This window comes from Entelurus aequoreus, linkage group LG10, assembly GCF_033978785.1.
Source record: "Entelurus aequoreus isolate RoL-2023_Sb linkage group LG10, RoL_Eaeq_v1.1, whole genome shotgun sequence".
Lineage (NCBI taxonomy): Eukaryota > Metazoa > Chordata > Actinopteri > Syngnathiformes > Syngnathidae > Entelurus > Entelurus aequoreus.
In genome coordinates this window covers 27490583-27514137 of record NC_084740.1, presented here as the reverse complement: position 1 = coordinate 27514137, position 23555 = coordinate 27490583, and the positions used below count along the sequence as shown (strand labels likewise).

Below are 23555 nucleotides of genomic sequence, written 5' to 3'. Positions count from 1 at the left end.
AAATTACAGAATGTTATTAATGTAATTTACTGATTTCCTCAACTGATGTACTAATATAATGTGGTTTATTCTGTAAATATGTGTAGCACCATCTACAAAAACACGTGTGAATTTGGACTCATTTCTTCAGTCACACATGAAGTTAGAAGGGGATACAAATTATTTCAGCATATTTATGTGCCCCACAGAAAAAGTGTCCCCTTGCAGTCGTAAGTACAACACGAAATGAACAGATTTTCAAAAGCATTTTTGGGGGTAGAAATGTCACGGGTTACTTTACCAATAACATCTTTGACAATGAAGGCATGAACGTAACAATCCACATTTTGAATCATTACTATTACTATTAAGCAGCGTAAGTACGTACGTGTTGCCTTTATTCTCCTCTCTTAACACGGCACATAGCTCCACTCCGAATGAAGTCATGCACGCTCTTGCGCAGTTGATACAATGAATTGCTATAGCGACATCCGGTGGGCATATTTAGAACAGCAGTTTATTTCATTCAAAAATTTCAGCTAATTTTTACACTGAGCAAACTTATCTCGCGGGCCGAATAAACCTGTTTGCGGGCCGTACATTTGACACCCCTGCACTAGATTTAGACAATCCAAACTATCCAGTTGTTTTTAGTAATGCATCAACCAAAATGCAACACACAGTAAATGCAAACCAAAAAAAGTGTCAAGTGTTTTCTTTTGACAGAGACGATTTAGGCTCAGGTAGGGATGGGTACCTAATTCTGTACTTTTAAAAGGTACCGTCCGATTTCTTTTTTTGCTGTGCAATATTGCGAAATATATCATAGTACGTAGTAATAAAAGTATACATCAGATTATATCGTAATTTTAATGTCTGGGGTTGAAGCTAAAGAAACTGCAGCAACACTGATACTTTGCAGCAGCATTTTTATGTTACGTGAACGAACTTTACACCGATAGCCAGCAGGAACATGTACGTCAACAATGTAACAGAGACTGGAAGGCACAACGGAAGCTAAACCAACAAACTCCAAAGAGGAATTGGTGCCAAAAAGAGGAACGACAAACTTTTTTGTTTGGATTAAAAAAATCAGACCCTGACCAAACATTGGTAGGCTAATCTGCAAAACAACAGTCGTTGCTAACGACTTGAACATGTCTATTATTTTCTATCACTTAAAGACAAGGCATGAAAAACATTACAGAGACTGTTTTAAAATGTGACAAAATACTAACGTTACCTCAAAACCACAAAGTGATACAAAGAAAAACACACTAAACGAGCCGAAGAGAGTTGTTGTCCAAAGACACTGTATATGACAAAGAGTTCCGTAGACCCTGAAAAATTACAGATTCCATCTCTAAATTCATATATGTAGACATGACCCTAGTATACACTGTTGAAAAGAAAGACTGCCACTAAAATACTTTTTTTAATCGTTTTATTAATTATCTTGTCCTTTTCATACAAATGAAAGAAGAAAAGATAAGCACAATTGGCATTCATTTCAAATGTGTATGTATACGATATTAGGAAAAAATACTATATAATGATATGACAACAATAACGATATTATGTCACTGTGTTATCATCTGGCTGCGGATTCATGCACTTGTTGGGGAAACATACACTCAAGAAGCACTCAAGCAGCACTCAAGCAGACTCAGCTGGACTGCCTCTAGATAATGTTACTCCCACAAAACACTAATACTCAAAAGTGCAGTAAAGCTACACTTTTCAAAATGTGCTAGCTTGATGCTAATTTACATTTGATATACCATATACATGCTACCGATTAACATTAGTAAATTTAAATGGCAATTTCAACCCTTCGAATTTGGTAATGAAAACTACAACTAAGATGCACGCAACAATCAAACAGTAAGTGTGTCACAAGTACAATACTTACAGTAAAAACCCTTTGTAGTGCTCAAAAAAAGACCAGACTGGCACATTAAACTCAGTGACAAAGACTACTTCCTGGCAACACAACATAGTCTATACACTCCTGCCATGTTACGTCTTGGAATTTGCAACTGCAGGCAAAGTCTATTATATAAGAATTGCAAATGAGACTCAGAAGTGTAAGAAAAGAAGATGTAACAACTGTACAGACCAGTTATCATTATTAGACCAGTGTTAAATAAAAATAGAGATGTTATTAAACAATTAACATTTATTAACACATGAACACACACAAAAGTATGGAAAATTGGTATCACTGAGTACCAGTGTCGATTCACAGGACCCGGGAATTGGTATCATTTCGGTTGTAACGTAAAAAGGTACCCATCTCTAGGCACAGGCCTTCAATTGGTTAGACATCAGTGTGCAGTTAGGTCCTTTCCAGTCATGTTAGTTTGGGTTAGTGTTTGCCACGGCTAAAATACCTACCTGAGCACCCCCAAAGATACCGCTGAACTGTAGTGACAAATTTGGAATTTCTGAATTAATACTGCTATATCCTGTTCAGTAATATGAAAACATGAAACAATGGTACACACTATATTTACATGTACAAAATACACATTATATCACATTACCTCTGCTTTTGGCGGCATCCTTCAGTCGATCCATTACTGAAGGTTTAACATTTTCCAGTAGGAACCGACCCTCAAGTCCTGGGTATAGGGATCTGATAACAGAACGTAAAAAGATGACATCACTATCCATCACCATTATTATAATAAGTCATAGTGTAACCCCATTGCACAATTGCGCCTTACCTGGGATACACGTCAGATGTAATGTAAACAGAATCCTTGTCAGAGACAGAAGATGAAAAAGTGGTAAATGTTCCATCTTGCAGTGGCAGTAGCTCCAGTCCTATCAGGTCGCTGTAATTGGCATCACTAAGCACAAACTCCAGTAGCAGTAGCTTCTCCTCTGAGGGCCCTTTATGCTTGCACTTCCTGACCACCTGCCGCAGCAGAGGCGGAGTAATTTTCTGGACTTCCGTGGACTCAACGGGGGCGTGGGCCGCCAATACTGCATCCACGGCGGCAGGCACCTGTGCTACCTGCATCCCTGAGCTTTGGAGGTAGTTAATGACAGTGTCTGAAATGTCTTTGTCTATACTGAGCTCTGAAAACACAGCCTGATCCACGCTGACCCAGCTTTCACTGAGGGAAAAGATGACATCATGCTTGAGCAAGTCATGAAAAAGGGGCTGTAGAATGGGTTTCCACCTGGATTTCACTCGGTTTGGGTCGGGCCAAGCCGCATAGGTCCTACTAGGAGATAATGGAAAGTCTTGGTCCTTTTCTGTCTGTACCCTTTTGATAACCTCTGTGACGAGAATAAAGTAAGCCCTGGGGATGACGGTGATTATAAGTAGCTCATTCCACAAGGCAGCTGGATCCCTCCACTGGTCCACATCCCGCCACTTGATACTCCTCCGGTTATCTGTGAGTCCAAAGAAGCCACTGACATGTACTGGAAGCCCTGTCTCGCTTTCCTCCCCTGGAGGAAGAGGAAGAAAGCAAAATGCACGTCCTGAGAAAGCAAAGGCAGCTCCTTCGTCTTCTTTGTCCAACAAAGAAAGCGACAGAGCAATACCAATTGAAGGCATGAATTTTAAGTCATCTGCAAGAGAGTCCAACTCAGCACACATTCCTCTACCGCCAACTCCATTACACACAAGCCACGTCACCCTCTGAGTCTCTTTCTTGGTTTCGTCCTGAGTCTCGATGTTAAGCTGGTAAGTGACGCAAGTGATACTGGAGCTGGGAACACGGTTACTGTAGTTGTCAACTGCCTGATCCAGCATCTTCAGCGAGTCTGTTCTTTCAAGCTTATCATCAGTGTTTTCACTCGCTCTGACCTGAAACAACCTTCGCTCCGTACCATCAGACTCCCGCACATGCAACGAGATCCTCCGAACGCTCTTCAGAAAGAGTAACACAGTGTCTGCGTCAGCTTTGAACGATTCAAAAAGTTCCAAAACCTTTTCTTTGTTGTAAAGATTTCCACTGAGCTCGGAGGGCTCGGTGCGGAGCGGGAAGCGGAACAGCGTTCCAGCAAAGTCGCCGTCCTTAATAGTTTGCTCTGAGTTGCCAAATCTTCCAATATAAGGGGCGAACTGGTCAGACAGTTCTGTTACTTCCTTGATGTCCGTCTTTAAGTTCCAACACTGTCCCGACTCGTTCACTCCAAACAGCGTCTGGTGAGGGTCCAGGATGGCAATCTGGTCTCCGCTGAATATGCTGGGAACATCTGAGCAAAAAGACAAACATTATAATGTAACTGTTGTAAAAATTGTTGTGCATCAAGACAACTACCTGAAATATGGTATACGGAGTTGAAACCAATCCCGAATCGTCCAACTTTCAAGGGATCGTCCCTCTTCCGACTCCTGGCTATCTCCTGTATGCCATTCCAGTCTTCCACGGTGAACATAGCATCATTGTACACATACAGCGCTGGACCTGCAAGCCAATCGATTAACTTAAAGTGTAACATCAGAAAATGACCGGAACACGAGGAGAAAATAATATTTAAAGTTGCATAAAAGCTAAAAGGTGACAAATGCTGAATTACTTCTAGAATTTATCACTTTTTTATGCCGTCACAGTAAGGTAAACACAAAGTATCAGTTACAGAGCAGATTCTCAATGCTACTTCACAGCAAAAAAACAAAACAGGTACAGTATAGAACCCCTGTCCAACAAAAACAAAAACAAAAACTTACCTTGATACTGAGCCATGTCAGGTGACCACAGTGACTCCACTCCATGCTCTGTCTCATCATACATGAACTTCACTTCTGTGGCTCCAGCGTCCTCTGCATTTTGAATCAGCTCCTGGTACGGCACAGAGTTCACGTTCAGAGGTCGAAATCTAAATTTGTCAAACAGTTATTTCTGAGTATTAATGGAACTCGTATTGGTCGACGCCCTCCGAACAGGTTCACTCACAGACACAAGGAGAGTGGCCAATATAAAATATTTTTTGTAGCGACGACAGTTTGTCGACTATTTGTGCATATTTCAATTCTGATTACATACTCTTATTTAACAAAGCTGCTGTTGTAATCTTGTATGTTTTGACAAATCTCAGTTCAAGCGGCAAACACACACAAAAAAAAATACATGTAGGCATTTTGTTGGTTGCAGAGTTAGAATCAAGGTTGATACAGCCGTGATTTTATTTTGAAGCTTACACTTGCACTGAGGAGGAGGTCATGTAAATAAGGCTATAACAGTTAAAGCGTTAACTCATTAAATAAATCACAAATGTTATTGCATTAATCAGATTATGAATGCAGGTTAATTGCGCAATTCTTTTGGACCACACATGCTCTTTTACCATAACCTATTGTTTTTACACACACACACACACACACACACACACACACACACACACACACACACACACACACACACACACACACACACACACAAACACACACACACAAATCCAAACACAGACAGATCGCAACACAAATTTACATATTTTATTCTATTTCTTTATACACACACACACACACACACACACACACACCTGCCCCCGCCACCGCACACACACACACATAAACGCACGCACACAAATCGCAACACGGATGCGCTGATTGTTTTTACATACACACAAATCTAAATACAGACACAAAAATTACAACAACATCTGATTACACACAAAAATATTGAGAAATGCCTTTGAAAATTGTTTTGCTATAATAATACTCCATAGTCTTTAATTATATTCCACTGTGGTAATATATTTTTTTTTTAGTAAATTAAAAACATAGTTCCTAAGTATGTTTCTTTTGTCACAATTTTTGAGAATGAGGTCAATCAAGTTGTGGACTCAAACATGTATAAACAATGGTTTGACGAGTCAACTAATCAAAAAAACATCGCTGACTCGTCGACTATTAAAATAATCAATGCAGCCCCGTAGTAACTGGACAATTTGTTATGTTGGTATTGTTGTTTCACACTGCTTAGCGATAATGATGACGTTAAGATCACAACAACACATGTTGACATTAACGCACCAACTGTTCATAAAAATTATTCCTTTGGGTCTCCAGTTTTACGTTGACATAAGCAGGGCCGTAACTAAGATTTGACAAATACCGAGGTCAAGAAATGGTGGTCTAAGAGAAGCTTTGAAAAAGCTGAAATCATGGGCATCCCAGCACTATATTAATACAAAGGTGGACATGTCTATATATATATATATATATATATATATATATATATATATATATATATATATATATATATATATATATATATATATATATATATATATAGACATAACAATTTTAACAACATCATTAAAATGTACATTTTAAAAACGTACCAAAGCTTTTACAGCAACCGGCTTTGTGGGTTTATATTGTAATCAGTGACACAGCATGATGTGGCTAGGAATAAGTTAGGGGTAAAATTCTATATGAAGCGCCTTGTCAATCAAGAATTTACATTTTAATGTGGTTCTTCACGCAAACCCCCCCACCCACTGATTGCGAAGCCCTATGCAGAGTGTGTGTCCTGCATTTAAGGTGGGGCAGCACCTGACTGACACGAACGACAGCGTTATTATACTGACAGCGTTTCACATCAATTTCATCCAGGTGAAACCAACATTAGTTACATCAATATGATTTAATGTTAACGTTATGTTGACACCACATTTATTTCTGATTGGATGATCTTTAAAGTACAAGTGGACGTTACGTTGTTGGAGTTGTAGCAGACTGTGCATTAGCAAAGATCATTTATTGAGAGAAGACGATTTACCGCACAATGTTGTACAGGCACACAATGTGCTACACAAAGTACATTTGGAATCAGTTATATCATCTACTTTTTGTGACTTAAAAAAATACAGAGGACATGACCTCAGTGTCCTTAAAGGCCTACTGAAACCCACTACTACCGACCACGCAGTCTGATAGTTTATATATCAATGATGAAATCTTAACATTGAAACACATGCCAATACGGCCGGGTTAACTTATAAAGTGCAATTTTAAAATTCCCGCCACACTTCCGGTTGAAAAACTCCTTTGGATATGATTTATGCGCGTGACGTCACAAAATCCACGGAAGTGGTTGTACCCCATCGACCCGATACAAAAACCTCTTGTTTTCTTCGACAAAATTCCACAGTATTCTGGACATCTGTGTTGGTGAATCTTTTGCAATTTGTTTAATGAACAATGGAGGCTGCAAAGAAGAACGTTGTAGGTGGGATCGATCGGTGTATTAGCGGCTAAGTACAATACTTACAGCAACACAACAAGGACTACTTACTACGCCTAGCCGATGCTTGCCGCCAAACCCACGGAGGAAGTCCTTTGTCGCGCCGTCGATCGCTGGAACGCAGGTGAGCACGGCTGTTGATGGGAAGATGAGGGCTGGCTGGCTGGCGTAGGTGGAGCGCTAATGTTTTTATCATAGTTCTGTGAGGTCCGGTTGCTAAGTTGCTAAATTAGCCTTAGCGTCGTTAGCAACAGCATTGTTAAGCCTTACCAGGCTGAGAATTTTTAACCGTGTAGTTACATGTCCATGGTTTAATAGTATTGTTGATCTTCTGTCTATACTTCCAGTCAGGGATCTATTTCATTTGTTTCTATCTTCATTTGAGAACGATGCTATCACGTTAGCTCAGTAGCTAAGTGTGTCACCGATGTATTGTCGTGGAGATAAAAGTCACTTTAAATGTCCATTTCGCGTGCTCGACTCTCATTTTCAAGAGGATATAGTATCCGAGGTGGTTTAAAATACAAATCCGTGATCCACAATAGAAAAAGGAGAGAGTGTGGAATCCAATGAGCCAGCTTGTACCTAAGTTACGGTCAGAGCGAAAAAAGATACGTCCATCACTGCCTCTCTAGTCCTTCACTGTAACGTTCCTCATCTACGAATCTTTCATCCTCGCTCAAATTAATGGGGTAATCGTTGCTTTGTCGCTCCGAATCTCTCGCTCCATTGTAAACAACGGGGAATAGTGAGGAATACTAGTTCCTGTGACGTCACGCTACTTCCGGTACAGGCAAGGCTTTTTTTATCAGCGAGCAAACGTTGCGAACTTTATCGTCGATTTTCTCTACTAAATCCTTTCAGCAAAAATATGGCAATATCGCGAAATGATCAAGTATGACACATAGAATGGATCTGCTATTCCCGTTTAAATAAAAAAAATTAATTTCAGTAGGCCTTTAATGGTAGTTACAGCCATGGACATAAGTGTGGTAGACCATGTATGAACACGGCGGACCAAGACTCAAAGAGGTTGTTGACATAGACTGGTATCAGTCTATGAATGTGATCTCATTCTCACACTTACTTTCAGAATCTGACCACCTTCTGGGTACCTTCTTAGGATATCCTTGAGAAACTCAACCAGTGGTGGCGTCGTCTGTCCAAACCTCCCTACGTGCAGACAAACCAGGTGAGCTCCACCTTTTTCCACAGAAAGTTGACTTTTTGCAAACAATATTAGACCTTTATACCTCCGCCTTTAAGGCCTCTTCCCTCCAGAGTGACGGATACCTCAGGGCTTCCCATTGGCACCAAGGTCCCAACCTGCATGCTGTCATCCAGCTAGGAAGAGCAGAAGTAGACACAGGTCTTACTATCATTACGGGGTGCCAAATGTAAAAATTAAGTCACACTTTTCTCCCATTTATATTACTTTTATCACATTGAACTAATGTTTTTCACATATGAGGTAAACAATTAAATGGTGAATCTAAATTTTAAATCTGAATGTTAGCTTTAAATGTAAATGTTACTGTATGTTAATATTGAATGTTAGTATGAATTCTAATTATTCATTTTTAAAATTAATGTTATATATAAATGTTAAATCCAAATGTCTCTCAAAGTGTAAAGCTAAATATTTAAAAAGTATGCAAATATTCCACCGTTTTCACGCTGATTGCAAAGACACAGAATGCAGATGTGCAGTGCCAGTGAGGATTTTTAACATTAGATTCAGATTTAACATTTGGATTTAGATTTAACATTTAGCTTCACCATTTAATTTCCACCACAAATGTGAAGAAAATGAACTAAATGTGAGAAAAGGGAGCTGAATTTTCAAAATATATCAGCTAGAAAAGTGTGATTGACCCCATATATGACAAAATGGATAATTCAAACCATGAAAATGTGCTGAAGATCCACAAAAAACAAATAAAGTAAATAACAGATTTATGTAGCCGCACACTCAAATTCAGAATGAATTGACCCAAACTAAAGAAAATTATTTTAAAATGTTTGTGAGTATAGATATTGGTATAGAACTGCACATCAGCCTATTGTTAAATGAATCCCTCTCTGACAGTGTCAATCAAAACCAAGCATGATTATCTCTGTAAAGGCAGGATTTTTGATACAGTATTGTACTGTTGGGGGTCAGTTGTTATGTGAAGTGCCAAGTTCATGACCTCCTTCATAGTAGTATGAAGGAGTGGCCTACAGCTATTTTTTGCGCATGACTTAGATAGGAGAGGAACTGCAAAGTGGCGAGCAGCCACCTGGCCCTATCAGTCAACTGAGCCCCGAAAACGAGGTCAGGTTCAAATGTAACAAATACACCAAGAGGACCATAACACGCTGCATATTTGTGAAAATACATACAGTACTATTAACCCTCACACTAACAGTTATTCATGTTTGCTGTCATATGATTAATACCTAAATAACACTTGGTAAAAATATATGTGGCCCTTGTCATGCTGCATCTTGAACAATCGAAGCACTGATAAAGGTTTAGAATTGCTTATCTCAGCATTTGCAACACAAGACCAGGATTGTTTCTGCTGCAGGCATTTACTGTGCATTCAAAGTAAGATGCTGTGTTGTAGGAGTGTTACTTGTACTGTAGCCATATTTCTGTTGTATTATTCCTGAAATGGTGCATGCATGTCATTAGTTGGCTGTGAGTCATACTGTGACTTTGATTATTCACCCTCTGCTGAAAAGACCTAACCTCGATTCTGACCTCAAAGTAAACTACTGGCTAGTGTCCCACCTTCCCTTTATCTCGAAAGTTATCGGAAAAAATTGTTGCACAGCAGCTCAATGAACAATCTCTGTGAACCCTTTCAGTCTGATTTCAGGGAAAATCACTCTACGGCATGGGTGTCAAACTCTGGCCCGCCGTGTAATTTCACTTGGCCCTTGAGGCGATATCAAATTAACACTACGGGGGGTGTATTTTGTAGCGTCCCGGAAGTGTTAGTGCTGCAAAGGGTTCTGGGTATTTGTTCTGTTGTGTTTATGTTGTGTTACGGTGCAGATGTTCTCCCGGATTGTGTTTGTCATTCTTGTTTGGTGTGGATTCACAGTGTGGCGTATATTTCTAACAGTGTTAAAGTTGTTTATACGGTCTCCATCAGTGTAACCTGTATGGCTGTTGATCAAGTATGCGTTGCATTCACGTGTGTGTGCGTACAGAAGCCGCACATATCTTGTGACTGGGCCGGCACGTTGTTAGAATGGATGAAAAGCGGACGTGACGACAGCTCGTAGAGGATGTTAAAGGCAGTGCCTTTAAGGCACGCCCCCAAGACTGTGATCCGGGTGGACTACGAGATATAATGACTGATGAACACCTTCGTTCGATAATGAAGGTTGCCTCAGCTCAAAGCCTGAGCCCCGACATTAATGAACTAGCATCCAAGAAAAGATGGCAGGTATCTGGCTTGGGCACATCAGATTAGATCAGTGTGTTGCAAACTGAGCAGTTTAAAGTCCTGAATGGTTGGTTTATTCATTGTTATTTTATTTTCAAATTTATTAGCCTGTGAAAATACTTAATGTTGATATTTACTTCAGAAGGCTGCAAATAGAAAAGAGGCATTCAATTTTTATGTAAATTGTATTTGATATGCCATTGATATTTTTTAATTATTATTATTATTATTTGAAACTCGATTTTGCATGTCACTATAAAGTTATATAAACCTTGCTTGTTCAATATTCAATGCAAAACTTGTTTGGGTCCCTATTAAAAGGTAGTTTGTTCAACCTTGGCCCGCGGCTTTGTTCAGTTTTAAATTTTGGCCCACTCTGTATTTGAGTTTGACACCCCTGCTCTACGAAGACAGCCCTCGCACAAGTGACTAATGATCTATTGCTCACTATGGATGCTGATATGTCATCCATGTTGCAGCTACTTGATTTCAGCGCTGCTTTCAACACCGTCGATCATAACATAGAGCTGACCAACACGCCAGATTGTAGTCATCTGGAGGCGTGGCTAAATTAAATCAAATGGTTGTCCAGCAACTTTTTGCATCTTAACGCTAAGAAAACGGAAATGTTGATTATCGGTCCTGCTAGACACCGGCCCTTATTTAATAATACAACCTTAACATTTGACAAAAAAACAATTATACAAAGCGACTTGGTAAGGGACAAGCGGTAGAAAATGGATGGACGGATGGACTTGGTAAAGAATATTGGTATTACCTTCGACCCAACTGTCTCATTTGAGTCACACATTAAGTGTGTTACTAAAACAGCCTTGTGGGACACAGGGCGGGGGGATGTGGTCCCCACATCTGCGGTCCCTTCCAAGGTTTCTCGTTATCCCCATTGGGTTGACTTTTTTCTTGCCCTGATGTGGGATCTGAGGCGAGGATGTCGTTGTGGCTTGTGCAGCCCTTTGTGATTAAGGGCTATAAAAGTTAACTTTGATTGATTGATTGATTAAAAAGTTAAAGTTAAAGTACCAATGATTGTCACACACACACTAGGTGTGGCGAAATTATTCTCTGCATTTGACCCATCACGATATTATGTAGGGCTGCAACTAACAACTAATTTGATAAGAGATTAATCTGTCGATTATTACTTTGATTAATAATCGGATAAAAGAGACAAACTACATTTCCATTCTTTCCAGTATTTTATTGAAAAAAAAACAGCATACTGGCACCATATTTATTTTGATTATTGTTTCTCAGCTGTTTGTAAATGTTGCAGTTTATAAATAAAGGTTTATAAAAAATAAAATAAATAAAATAAAATAGCCTCTGCGCATAGCATAGATCCAACGAATCGATGACTAAATTAATCGCCAACTATTTTTATAATCAAATTCAATCAATTAGTTGTTGCAGCCCTAATATTGTGAATGATAATTCACAATTTATGAGAACTTTATTTATTATTTATGTATTTAATATTTAGTAATTTACTAAGTCTTCTATTTATTTACTTACTCATTTATTTGTTTATTCACAGTTTTGTTATAGATTGAGTCCAAGCAAATATGTTAAAAATTGCTATGAAACGAAAATGTGTAGAATTAGATCAACTATTCGTCTTCCTACTCCTTGTTGTACACCCTGTAATGAGAAACTGGAAATATGTGCTGTATCATAATAAATTGTATGCATGAGGTTGTTAGAGGTTGTTAGCTTTGCGGGAGGACGACCATTTGAGCAATAAATAGTTAATACATTGTTACACGTTGCTGTTCTTGATTCAGCTACACAAGAAAAAAAGTTTTGATTAGATAGTTGACGTACAGGGAAGTTGCAGGCATTGGACAAGGTTGTGAGGCTGCACATCGTTTGTGACTAAACCACAGAGCAGTACACCAAATGAGGCAATTAAATGATGCTTTCCACAGAAGAAACGTCAAGAAAAGGTCAACTAAAATACCGCCGCCTCAGCCAAACAACGCTAAATGTCATAGCATTGCAGGCAATATTGTTACACTCAAAGTCGTAAGACGTAAAACATACCATTTTGCCATTGTGAGCGAGCCGTTGGGCTCCGACGGGCAGGTTTGTCTCTTCATAGAGTAACTGCTTCACGTGGCCGACCAACGTCTGAGGGGAGACCTGGTAGGACCTCAGGCCAAGGTAGTCGTGGCGAACTGTCACCCGTGGCAACCTTAGGGGGGAAAAAAAACACCAAAATTGAGATAGGTGTTTGAGCACATTTAGTATTGATGTCACCATCTCTGACTGAATCATTTTAATTTAATGGCACAACTTTAAGTGGTATTGATGGCAGTATGTGTCACTCAGGCCTTATTACAATGAAACCTAATACAACATGACAGAAGCACCTAAAGGAAGGACTTGTCTTGCTTTCAGGCAGTATTGATTAAAAGGTAAGGTTATGACGAAGTAACATGAGAATGGACAGCACATGAGTCCCAACTGTTCATGATTTACTGCCATTTGACTTTTTAAGTCTAGCTATATGTTGGATCTGAAGCAGGGGTCTTTAAACGTTTTCCAGGCCAAGGACAACCAAACTGACGGAGAGACGGAACAGGGACCCCCTACTTATACGGATATACTTTACTACTTATGCCCTGTATAAATTGTCCTATAGGTGCCTTGTTATTGTACAATAACAGGATATTCATTTAAAGGGGTCGCATTATGATATTTTGTTACATTTCAAGCACTTCCTAGTGGTCTGCACAACATGTAATGGGCGTTCCTTGGTCAAAATATTGTATGTCTTAAAGCTGCTTTCTGACCATCTTTTCAGGATGCGCCATTTTGTGGGCGGTTTTATGTACGTGCTTCCACTTTGGCAATGTCTTCTCCCCACCGTCTTTGTTGCAATTTTAGCGCTTCCAATGCAAGTCTACTGACAGATATAAGTTCAAACCGTACACTAATTTGTATTAGAAATGACAACTGCGGAGGATGCATGTGCGTTTACGAGCCAGTCTGCCCCACAACAAGAGGATAGAGAAAAATAAAAAACTTATTGAATACAGCGCGGACTACAATGGCGCACTCACGCAAAGCACTTTGGGTGAATTTATACCATATATGAAGATATCCGCTGACGTCACAGGGCAGAACGGCTCGTTTAGAGGAAGTGTCAAGGAAGGCAAGATTGTTGTATAAACATCTCCGCAATGCATTCCATTTTTGATTTTAAATTTGCGGGACTTATGCAGCACCTCCAAGTCCGAGTCCATGGTTCTCGCCCGGAAAAGGGTGGAGTGCCATCTCCGGGTTGGGGAGGAGATCTTGCCCCAAGTGGAGGAGTTCAAGTACCTCGGAGTCTTGTTCACGGGTGAGGGAAGAGTAGATCGTGAGATCGACAGGCGGATCGGTGTGGCGTCTTCAGTAATGCGGACGCTGTATCGATCCGGTGTGGTGAAGAAGGAGCTGAGCCGGAAGGCAAAGCTCTCGATTTACCTGTCGATCTACGTTCCCATCCTCACCTATGGTCATGAGCTTTGGGTCATGACCGAAAGGACAAGATCACGGGTACAAGCGGCCGAAATGAGTTTCCTCCGCCGGGTGGCGGGGCTCTCCCTTAGAGATAGGGTGAGAAGCTCTGTCATCCTGGAGGAGCTTAAAGTAAAGCCGCTGCTCCTCCACATCGAGAGGAGCCAGATGAGGTGGTTCGGGCATCTGGTCAGGATGCCACCCGAACGCCTCCCTAGGGAGGTGTTTCGGGCACGTCCGACCGGTAGGAGGCCACGGGGAAGACCCAGGACACGTTGGGAAGACTATCTCTCCCGGCTGGCCTGGGAACGCCTCGGGATCCCCCGGGAGGAGCTGGACGAAGTGGCTGGGGAGAGGGAAGTCTGGGCTTCCCTGCTTAGGCTGCTGCCCCTGCGACCCGACCTCGGATAAGCGGAAGAAGATGGATGGATGGATGGATGGATGGGACTTATGCATCCCAAATACACAAAAACATGTACGAATTGGTAAGAAAGGTTTTTTTTTTTTTTATTGATACAGTACAGCGCGGCTAAAGCTGGCTGGAAACTAGCACGCTAATCACTAGCTGGCCACAAGCTTGCTAAACGTCAGCTAGCAGTTAGGGCCGATAATTGTTAGGTGGCATCTAGTACTCTATTTGCTACCTGGCCACTAGCGTACTAATCGCCAGGTGGCTGCCCCTAATCACTGGGTGGCAACTAGAGCGCTTATCGCTAGCTATCTTAAATGATACATTATGTTACCATTTGGACTAATAATGCGTATTTAAATACATTTTAATTTGTGAAAAAATGGGATATGAAGACTTTTTTTTTTTTTTAAGTCGAATCAACCAAAAGTGTCATGACCCCCATGCACTACCTCTGCGACCCTCTAGAGGCCATGGACCGCCTGTTGAAGACCTCTAATCTAAAGCACATGAAAAACACTTAAGTGTATTAGTAGAATTGACTTTTTCTCCTCTCGTTGTTGGTGTTGAACATCTGTATGACTCAGAGACAAATGCATTATAGTATTCCATCAGAAAATATATGGAAATATTTGGCTTATTCAGCAGTTTTGGGTCCACCGGCTGTCCATTGGTGTATACAGTAGAGCCGGTGTGGGTGTGGCAGCCAGCAGATGGACAGCTGAAAACCCATAAATAACTAAAATGGAAATGTATTAAATGCTAATAAGCAGTGAGTGTCTCAAATTCTCATGAAGTGCCAGCTTTAGTCCTGATTAATTGAAGCAGCCTGGATATCCCAACCAAGCAGACAAAGGCACACATAACATGTAGCTAGAGTAATATTTGCACATTTGATGGTGTTGAATGTGTGTTTTCATTCAAACTTACCACGGGTCTGGACAGTTGGCCATCTCGCTATTGCTGCAACGGAGTGTCCCCGCACAGAGACACTCTCATGGGACTATGTTCTGGTCGACTTCGCGTAGGGATACGCCATCCGGACTGCGGCACAAAAAAACAACCCCGTCAAAATCTGTCTGTTAATGCTTTCTGGCATGCTTATTTTGGAATTGTACATCCCAGCCATGGATAAACGATATGTAGCAACAACAGAGTTAAGAGGCTTTATTTCTACTGTACACCACCAGGTGTCATTTTGTTTACTAGGAGGCGTTATCCGGCTATCTCATTAGCACTCACTTGTATCTGTCCCAATGCGCACCGGTAACGGTCCCTCTGAAATAGTTGACAAATCACGTCAGGACATGCTCCAGGAAACACTTGTCGTTGTAACAACGACAATAGTGACTGTCATGGTCTTCCCCCGCCATCACAATAGCGACTCCTTCAAAGGCAATGTTCTAAGAATAAAAATGAATTAGCTTGCTCGAGAGTAGAGATGAAGCGAGATGGTTCAATGCCCGCCACTTCCGTGTCGTCTTACACCGCGCCCGGAAGAACCAAAGGAAGCAATTTACTGTTTTATAGTTCAGCTATGAATTACAGGAGTTATTAGTTATTTAAATAGAGCAACTGCATGTTTTTACTTGAAATAAATATTTGGTTTAGAATAAAGAAGCAATAGGGACACAGCTATGATTATGATCGATCCAGAAAAGCAGAAAAAGTATGTTGGTACCTATGCAAAGTTAATTAAACCATCAATGAAATGTCTACTATTAAACTCATTTAATTTAATTTTTTATTTATCTCTTTCATTGATGTGCATCTTTGATCGATAGACAATTATACCTCAATTATTCAATTATACATTTACACACCAATGCCTGAGAAGGAGCAGGATGAAGAAAAATCTTATATTTTCCTGCCCCCTTCAACATAATACGTAGTCTTACTTAATGGATATCATATAAACCAACAATTACATCCAAATACAATGAAAACAAACAAAAAACACAACAAGTGCAAAACTTCATGAAGTTCCTACCGAACAAAAAAAAAGTAATATACACCTCACGGGATGATACAAAACAAATACAAAACCAGGCAAAAAAATAAGTGAAATAATAAATATACAGCAAAATGTAATCACTTGGCTGTCCATATGATCTTATTGTTCTGTCTTTATATATATTTTTCAAGTGTAATATATTTTGACAGTCTTTTATCTCAGGCCTGGCCCTAACCAATCTGGCGCCCTAGGCAAGATTTTAGGTGGCGCCCCCCCACATCGGCAGTGAAGTGTATATACTCACAAGAAACCGAATAGCTTCGTCTTTGACCTTTTTTTTTTTACTTAAAGAAAGCAAATTAACATATTATATGAGACTGTTATGTTATGATTATCTTTAACCGAATCACAGCAGTGCTCAAATTAAAAAACAGCATTCCCTCTCATGTGATATTGCTTAATTAACATTAATGATGTGCACTTTAACAACTAGGCTTACAACTATACCTAATATATAAAGGGGTGGAAAAGTGACTATTACCTGCAGGGCAAACATTAGCTAACCAGAAGGCAATAACAATGTAAACAAAAAACACCTGCTTAAAAGATCTAATACAAATGTCCCTGAGGAATGTAAAGTGGGAGTACTGTAATTACCTAACGTTACATTATTATTTTCCATAACAATTTAGCCCCCTCCACAATATTAACCCAACGTTAAAACAGAACTAGCTATTTATTGATTAGCAATTGCCGAATCATGTAACATTAGCTTAATGCTAAAAAGCCAGGTTACTATCACATTCTGTAACAGACAAATAATTTCATGTAGGTTAACGTTACCTACCTGCTACCTCTATCTTTTTCTCGTTTCTCCTCTACTTTACTCTTTTTTCTTCCCTGGGCACCTGACAGTTTTGGCCGTTTTGACATCTTGTGTTGATTTTTTGATGCGGTGACGTCCAAAAAGAGTCATGATACGGGAAGGGAGGGGGCGCACCGTGCGGGGGGGAAAGGGGGGGCGTAATGTTGTAACAAATAATATTTCTATTAAATAGGCTTTACTTTGCATTTTAATTAACGTGGGATTATTTTTTGTGTTTAGAAATAATAGTACCAACTTATTTTTTTATTTTTATTTTTTTCTCCAACATTTGTGGCACTGGCGTGGCGCCCCCTGATGGACGGCACCCTTAGCATTTGCCTATACGGCCTATGCCACGGACCGGCCCTGTTTTATATCATTGTAAAGAGAATTCCATAGTTTATTATATTTAAAATGTATTTCATTTGACATAATGTGTGTCTTTACCATGAATTGATTAACGTGGACCCCGACTTAAACAAGTTGAAAAACTTATTCGGGTGTTACCATTTAGTGGTCAATTGTACGGAATATGTACTGTACTGTGCAATCTACTAATACAAGTCTCAATCAATCAATCAATTCTCCTGGCTAATATGCAGAGTATGTCGACGCCAAGATCACTGACACTCTGCTCTACTCAACTCGCCGACTGTTCCGGAAGTACGTTTTACATTTTTACATTATTAGCTTTACAACATATAATACAATTCCCTTTTGTGATACAAAAAGTAATATCCGGCAAAATATAGTAAACTTTAACATTTTGAAGTATGAAACATTTTCGAAAATAGATGCTCTATATATGACTTTCTTTGACCAGGAAGTATCTCTCGCACTGTGGAATTCTGGGATTTGAAGTCGTGACTTGGCTAAAATGTAAGCACACTGCAGAACAGTATCTTAACCAATGCTGTTGTATGTTTTCCTAGTAAAGTAACACACTGACAGTATAACATTTTCACACATTTTAAATGCACCAAATACCTTTTTAAATAATTAATGCACAGAAAGTGACATATAAAGCCTTCTAACATCATACCTCAAACAAATTCTGCCAATTCAAATTATCTTGCAAAAATAATGCCACGCCACTTACCGGTGTATCGCAATTGCAGTCATATTACAGCAACACTCGTAATATAAAACCACATTCCCTGGTGCTCAGTCACCTCAGCAACCTGCATCTTACATCTGCCGCATTGAAGAGAGAGAGAGAGAGAGAGGGGGGTAAGAAGGGACACTCACAAGTCAGCAGCATCTCTGCACGCCCTCCTCTGCAGTGCAAGAAACTAAAAACCTCCTGTAGCCATTTACATGCATGTCGAACTATCTTAAATTATTTTATTACATCACACTAAATGGGGAATACCTTAGAGCTGCGCACATGTCATGTATCAGAACGATGCGGCTGCAGTCATTTATTTCAACGCACAAGTTTCTTAAAGCGACAGTGACACAAGCGGATAGTTGAGTTGAGTTTGAGTTTATTTCAAACATGCAAGCATACAACATGATACATCACAATTTCCAGTTTCTATTTTCAACATGTTCGAAAAGGAGTAGGAAGAAACAGAGTTTATTTAATCATACCCCTTTTCTTTTACATAGCAGTTGCTAAAACTTTTGTTCACTTCCTGTTCTCAATTTATTCACAATATACACACTATTTCATAATAAAAATAAATAAATAAATAATAATTGGTGAAGTAAGTTATATTTCATATGATGAGATAAGTAAGATTATTTTGAGAATGAAAGAATGGATGGATGAATAAATTCAGAATGTTTATCATGGTTCTTCTTCTTTGTACTTTGAAAACACTTTAATTTTGAAGAGTTTCTTGAAGTGGATCATGTTAGTACATTGTTTGATTGCTTTGCTTAATCCATTCCATAATTTAATTCCACATACTGATACACCGTGTAAGTGTTGTACGTGCGTACAAATGTTTTAAATTACATTTTTCTCTAAGATTATATTTCTCCTCTTTTTTTGAGAAGAAGTGTATATTCTTGGGTAGCAGGTTATAGTTTGCTTTGTGTATAATTTTAGCTGTTTGCAAATTCACTATGTCGTGGAATTTCAGTATCTTTGATTCAATAAATAAAGCATTTGTATGTTCTCTATATCCAACATTATGTATTATTCTAACTGATCTTTTTTGTAACACCGTTAGTGAATGAAGTGTACTTTTGTAATAATTTACCCATATTTCTACACAGTAACTCAGATATGGTAACACTAGTGAGCAGTAGAGAATATGAAGTGATTTTTGGTCTAGAACATGTTTTGCTTTATTCATTATTGACGTGTTTCTTGCTACTTTATGTTGTATATTTTTTACGTGAGATTTCCAGTTCAATTTATCATCAATCCCTATACCTAGAAATTTGGTTTCAATTTCTATCCCGTCTATTAGTATTTGTGTTTGACTTTCTCTTCTACTGTTAAATAGTGATAGTCAGTTGGCCTTAAGTAGTTTATGTGTAAAACAAAAATAAATAAACAATAATTTTGTGTTTAAATAATAGTCAATGCAACACATCTGAAAAATAGCACATAAGACGAAGATGAGAAGGGAAGGGAGACTTTTAAAAGCATTATTTCAGCAATACAATACGATTCCAGTAGAGGGAAACATAACCGCACCAATCTCCAGTGTGAACGTGTTAGTGTAGTGTAGGGCAATCTAATAAGAGACAAAACGAGACTTGACAAACAAAGATGTTGAATTTTGACATACACAGTAAATCTACATGATGATTTTTTTTATTATCAAAGCCAACATATGATGTAATTCAAAATCACAAAGTAGTGCAGGCGTACCGAATAAAGTGGATGTTGAGAGTAGCGTGCTATAAACCCATTTGAGTTTTGTTGGGAAAAGTACACAAAACCTATTTGTGCAAATATATAAAAGAATGTCCCTACTTGACATAAACGGCATTTAACCTTCAGGGGACAGAGGCTGATTGTTTTTGTCCTTTCAGTATATTTTTGCTGTATTTTGGCCATATTTTGATGTGTTACTCCATTATACAATTCAATATTTTTTTCATGTGAAATTTTAAAATTCATTGTCCAATTATTTCACAGGTGTATACGGAGTCCCTAAAGGGACATGGATGTTTTGCGAGATCTCGCAATACTTTTTGCCATCGCTTTGTCTGTTTCACTTTGGGTTCACCATTGCTGTGTCTGTTTTACTTCCGGTTCACTTACTTAGGAAAAAAACTTTTTGCAAGATCTCGCAAAAAGTATTGCGAGATCTCGCGAAAGTATTGTGAGTTCTCGCAAAACTTTTTTTTCCCTCCCCTATTTTGGATTCAGTTTTCTTTTTTTGCTCATACCGGTCAACCAACTTCAGCCTAAACAAAAATACCAAACATGTAATATTTGTATTATTACTTTAACCCTTTCAATGCCTTTTGATCAAATGATTTCACATTTTTCTATTGGTACACACTTGCATAACATGAGTTATTTTACTCATGTAACACCTGTGATAGTATCTGATCAAAATACCTTTAAAAGGATCACAATAAAAAATCATTACTTGTCTGATATTTTTGTTTAATATTTAAGTAAAGTGAGGAATTTGTAAGTAAGTACAGTTAAAAAAATGTTTTGATCCAAAATAACTTTAATGTCCAAAATTACTTTAATATATGCCTTGTGTGGCATAAGAGATACATTACATCCCTGCAAGAGTGCTGCAAAAAAAGCCAGAGTTATACAAACCAGCGATTATAGTACTCGATCAGGGTGTTCACATTTTTTTCACAAACGGTCCCCTACAGTACTATTTAAAAGGCACCTTTTGGACACCCCTACGTTAGGCAATGCACTAGCACAAATAATGACATGATTTGCTGAAACTGACATGTGCAGACATGTATGGTAATTAGTTACTATTACTGCAGTGCTGAACTTTTGTCCTCTGTACCTTTGGTGAAAATACACAACAGCATGTACCTGTATACAATCTTCTCCTATATAATTGTTCTTAATATCACATATGGTAAACGATGCATATTGCTCGAATGTTTGTTTGCTGATACATGAAAATAATAATACATATGTTATGGTATTAGTTAATTTTGAACATGCATACAGTTACAAGATGTACTTCATATAATTAATTCTACCTACTGATATACTAAAGGTCTTAAGTGTTGTACGTGCATGCACATGTTTTAAATTAGATTTCTCCTCTTTGGTTGACAATAATTGTTGTACAGTCTTGGGTAGCAGGTTATATATAGTATGCTTTGTGCATAATTCTAGCTGTTTGCAAATGCACCAAATCATTGAATTGTACTATTTTTTATTTTATAGGGTTTGTATGTTTTCGATATTCAATGTTAAGCATTATTCCAACTGACCTCTTTTGTAACACTGTTAGTGAATGAGGTTAACTTTTGTAGTTATAACCCCATATTTCTACACAATCACTCAGATATGGTAACACTGGCGAGCAGTAGAGAACATAGATTAAGTTTTGGTGCAGGACATATTTTGTTTATTCATTATTGAAATATTTCTTCCCACCTTATATTGTATATTTTATATGAGATTTCCAGTTCATTTTATCATATATTATTACTCCTGAAATTAAGATTTATTTTACTCTGTCAAAATTGACTTTGTCTATTTGTATTTTTGTTTGACTTTCTCTTCTGCCGTTACCGAATAGCATTATTATAGTTTTACGGAGATTCCCAGATAGTCTGTTTATGTGAAACCATCTCTTTGATTTATTCATTTCTTCTGTTATCATTTGTATTAGCTTCCGTGTGTTCTCTCCTAAACAAAACTCAGTCGTATCGTCTGCAAATAACACTAACTTTAAGTCCTTTGTAACTTTACAAATTTCGTTTATATTGTGGTCCCAGTATTGATCCTTGGGGTACGCCACAAGATAATTTTAGCGCCGCAAACATGTGATCGCCTAACTTCACGTATTGCTTCTTGTTGGTTAGGCAACTTCTTATCCAGTTCAGGATCAACACTCTGATGCCATATTATGATTAAATGCGTCAAAGACTTATGTTAGATCCATAAACACTGCAGCTGCACACTGATTACCATCTATTTAATTGGTATATTGCATAATCGTTAAGCACATTTACTGTAACATTTGCAACTCACCAAGGAGAAGACTGACTGCAATGGTCTCCAAATGCAAGACCGTTGTTGAGTGGTGGCCAGATGACGCTAGTTTACGGTTGCCTCTAATTATGACTTTAAGCTTTTCCTGTGTCTGCTGTGGTGCAGATGTAGTATGTACCGTACTCTAACACATGTTGGCCAATACTGCAACTCTGCAAGGGAACAAATAATGAAGCAAAGCACAATAACTTTCTCTGTTATCATTTATGATGCCACTGGCAATGCAAGGTGAATACCTTTTTTCCCTGCACAGATTAATCAAATTACTGTGTTTGTCATTGAGGGGGCGCGGCTTTAAAAACAATTGGTTTTGCGGATTTTGACATTTTTGGCACCCCCTATCCCTTGACCTTAAAATATCCTAACAGGACATGTCCAGACCTGTTAAGATATTTAGTCAATTGTATTGTGTATTGTTAGTGCATTGTGTCATGATTAAATACATACCATAACTCGTTAGGTAATAATGAATAATACATGATTAAAACCAACAAAAATGCCTATTTTTGATCCCTATGACATGCCACACATTTTAAATGTGTGGCATTTAAACACATTTCAAATGTAAATAATATACAAATGGTATAAATAGGTACTTATTACTTGTACGTTACGTACATGCTGTATTATACTGTTTTATAAATTATTACCAACTAATGAGATGTTTTTTGTCGCATACATTACATTGTTACATTACAATACATACATTAATTTAATTTATTTTATGATTTATTTATTTTTACCCCATATTTGTTCCCACTACCGCACCTTAAATTGGAGTCCTTAATCTCGTTACATGCAAATATAATGACAATAAAGTCCATTCTATTCTATATTGAATTTGGAAAAACAGCGCCCCCATGCGACAGCTTTATGTACTTGCATCTACATGAACTATGATTATTTACTATGCCACTAAATAAATGTGTTTGTTTTCATCATGCACTCATATTTGATGACAATAAAGAATTCTATTATATAACGTTTCAGTCT

The 23555-nt window shown here is 38.5% G+C and overlaps 1 protein-coding gene across 3 annotated transcripts in view; it reads right to left on the bottom strand.

The window, feature by feature from the left end:
• Positions 1–16829, bottom strand: part of sacs (sacsin molecular chaperone) — a 29990-nt gene extending 13161 nt beyond the window's left edge. The window contains exons 1-11 of one of the 3 annotated variants that reach the window (XM_062060471.1): positions 15810–16829; positions 15498–15611; positions 12698–12848; positions 8447–8537; positions 8281–8366; positions 4673–4784; positions 4263–4409; positions 2993–4197; positions 2709–2902; positions 2526–2617; positions 2377–2403 (exon numbers count right to left, since the gene is read on the bottom strand). In XM_062060471.1, coding sequence (XP_061916455.1) covers positions 2377–2403; positions 2526–2617; positions 2709–2902; positions 2993–4197; positions 4263–4409; positions 4673–4784; positions 8281–8366; positions 8447–8537; positions 12698–12848; positions 15498–15520 — 2128 coding nt within the window. In that variant the 5' untranslated portion in view covers positions 15521–15611; positions 15810–16829. Of the gene's footprint in view, positions 1–2376; positions 2404–2525; positions 2618–2708; positions 4198–4262; positions 4410–4672; positions 4785–8280; positions 8367–8446; positions 8538–12697; positions 12849–15497; positions 15612–15809 lie in introns of all 3 variants that reach the window. The other 2 variants (XM_062060469.1, XM_062060470.1) reach the window with 2 other exon arrangements.
• Positions 16830–23555: the final 6726 nt, after the last annotated feature.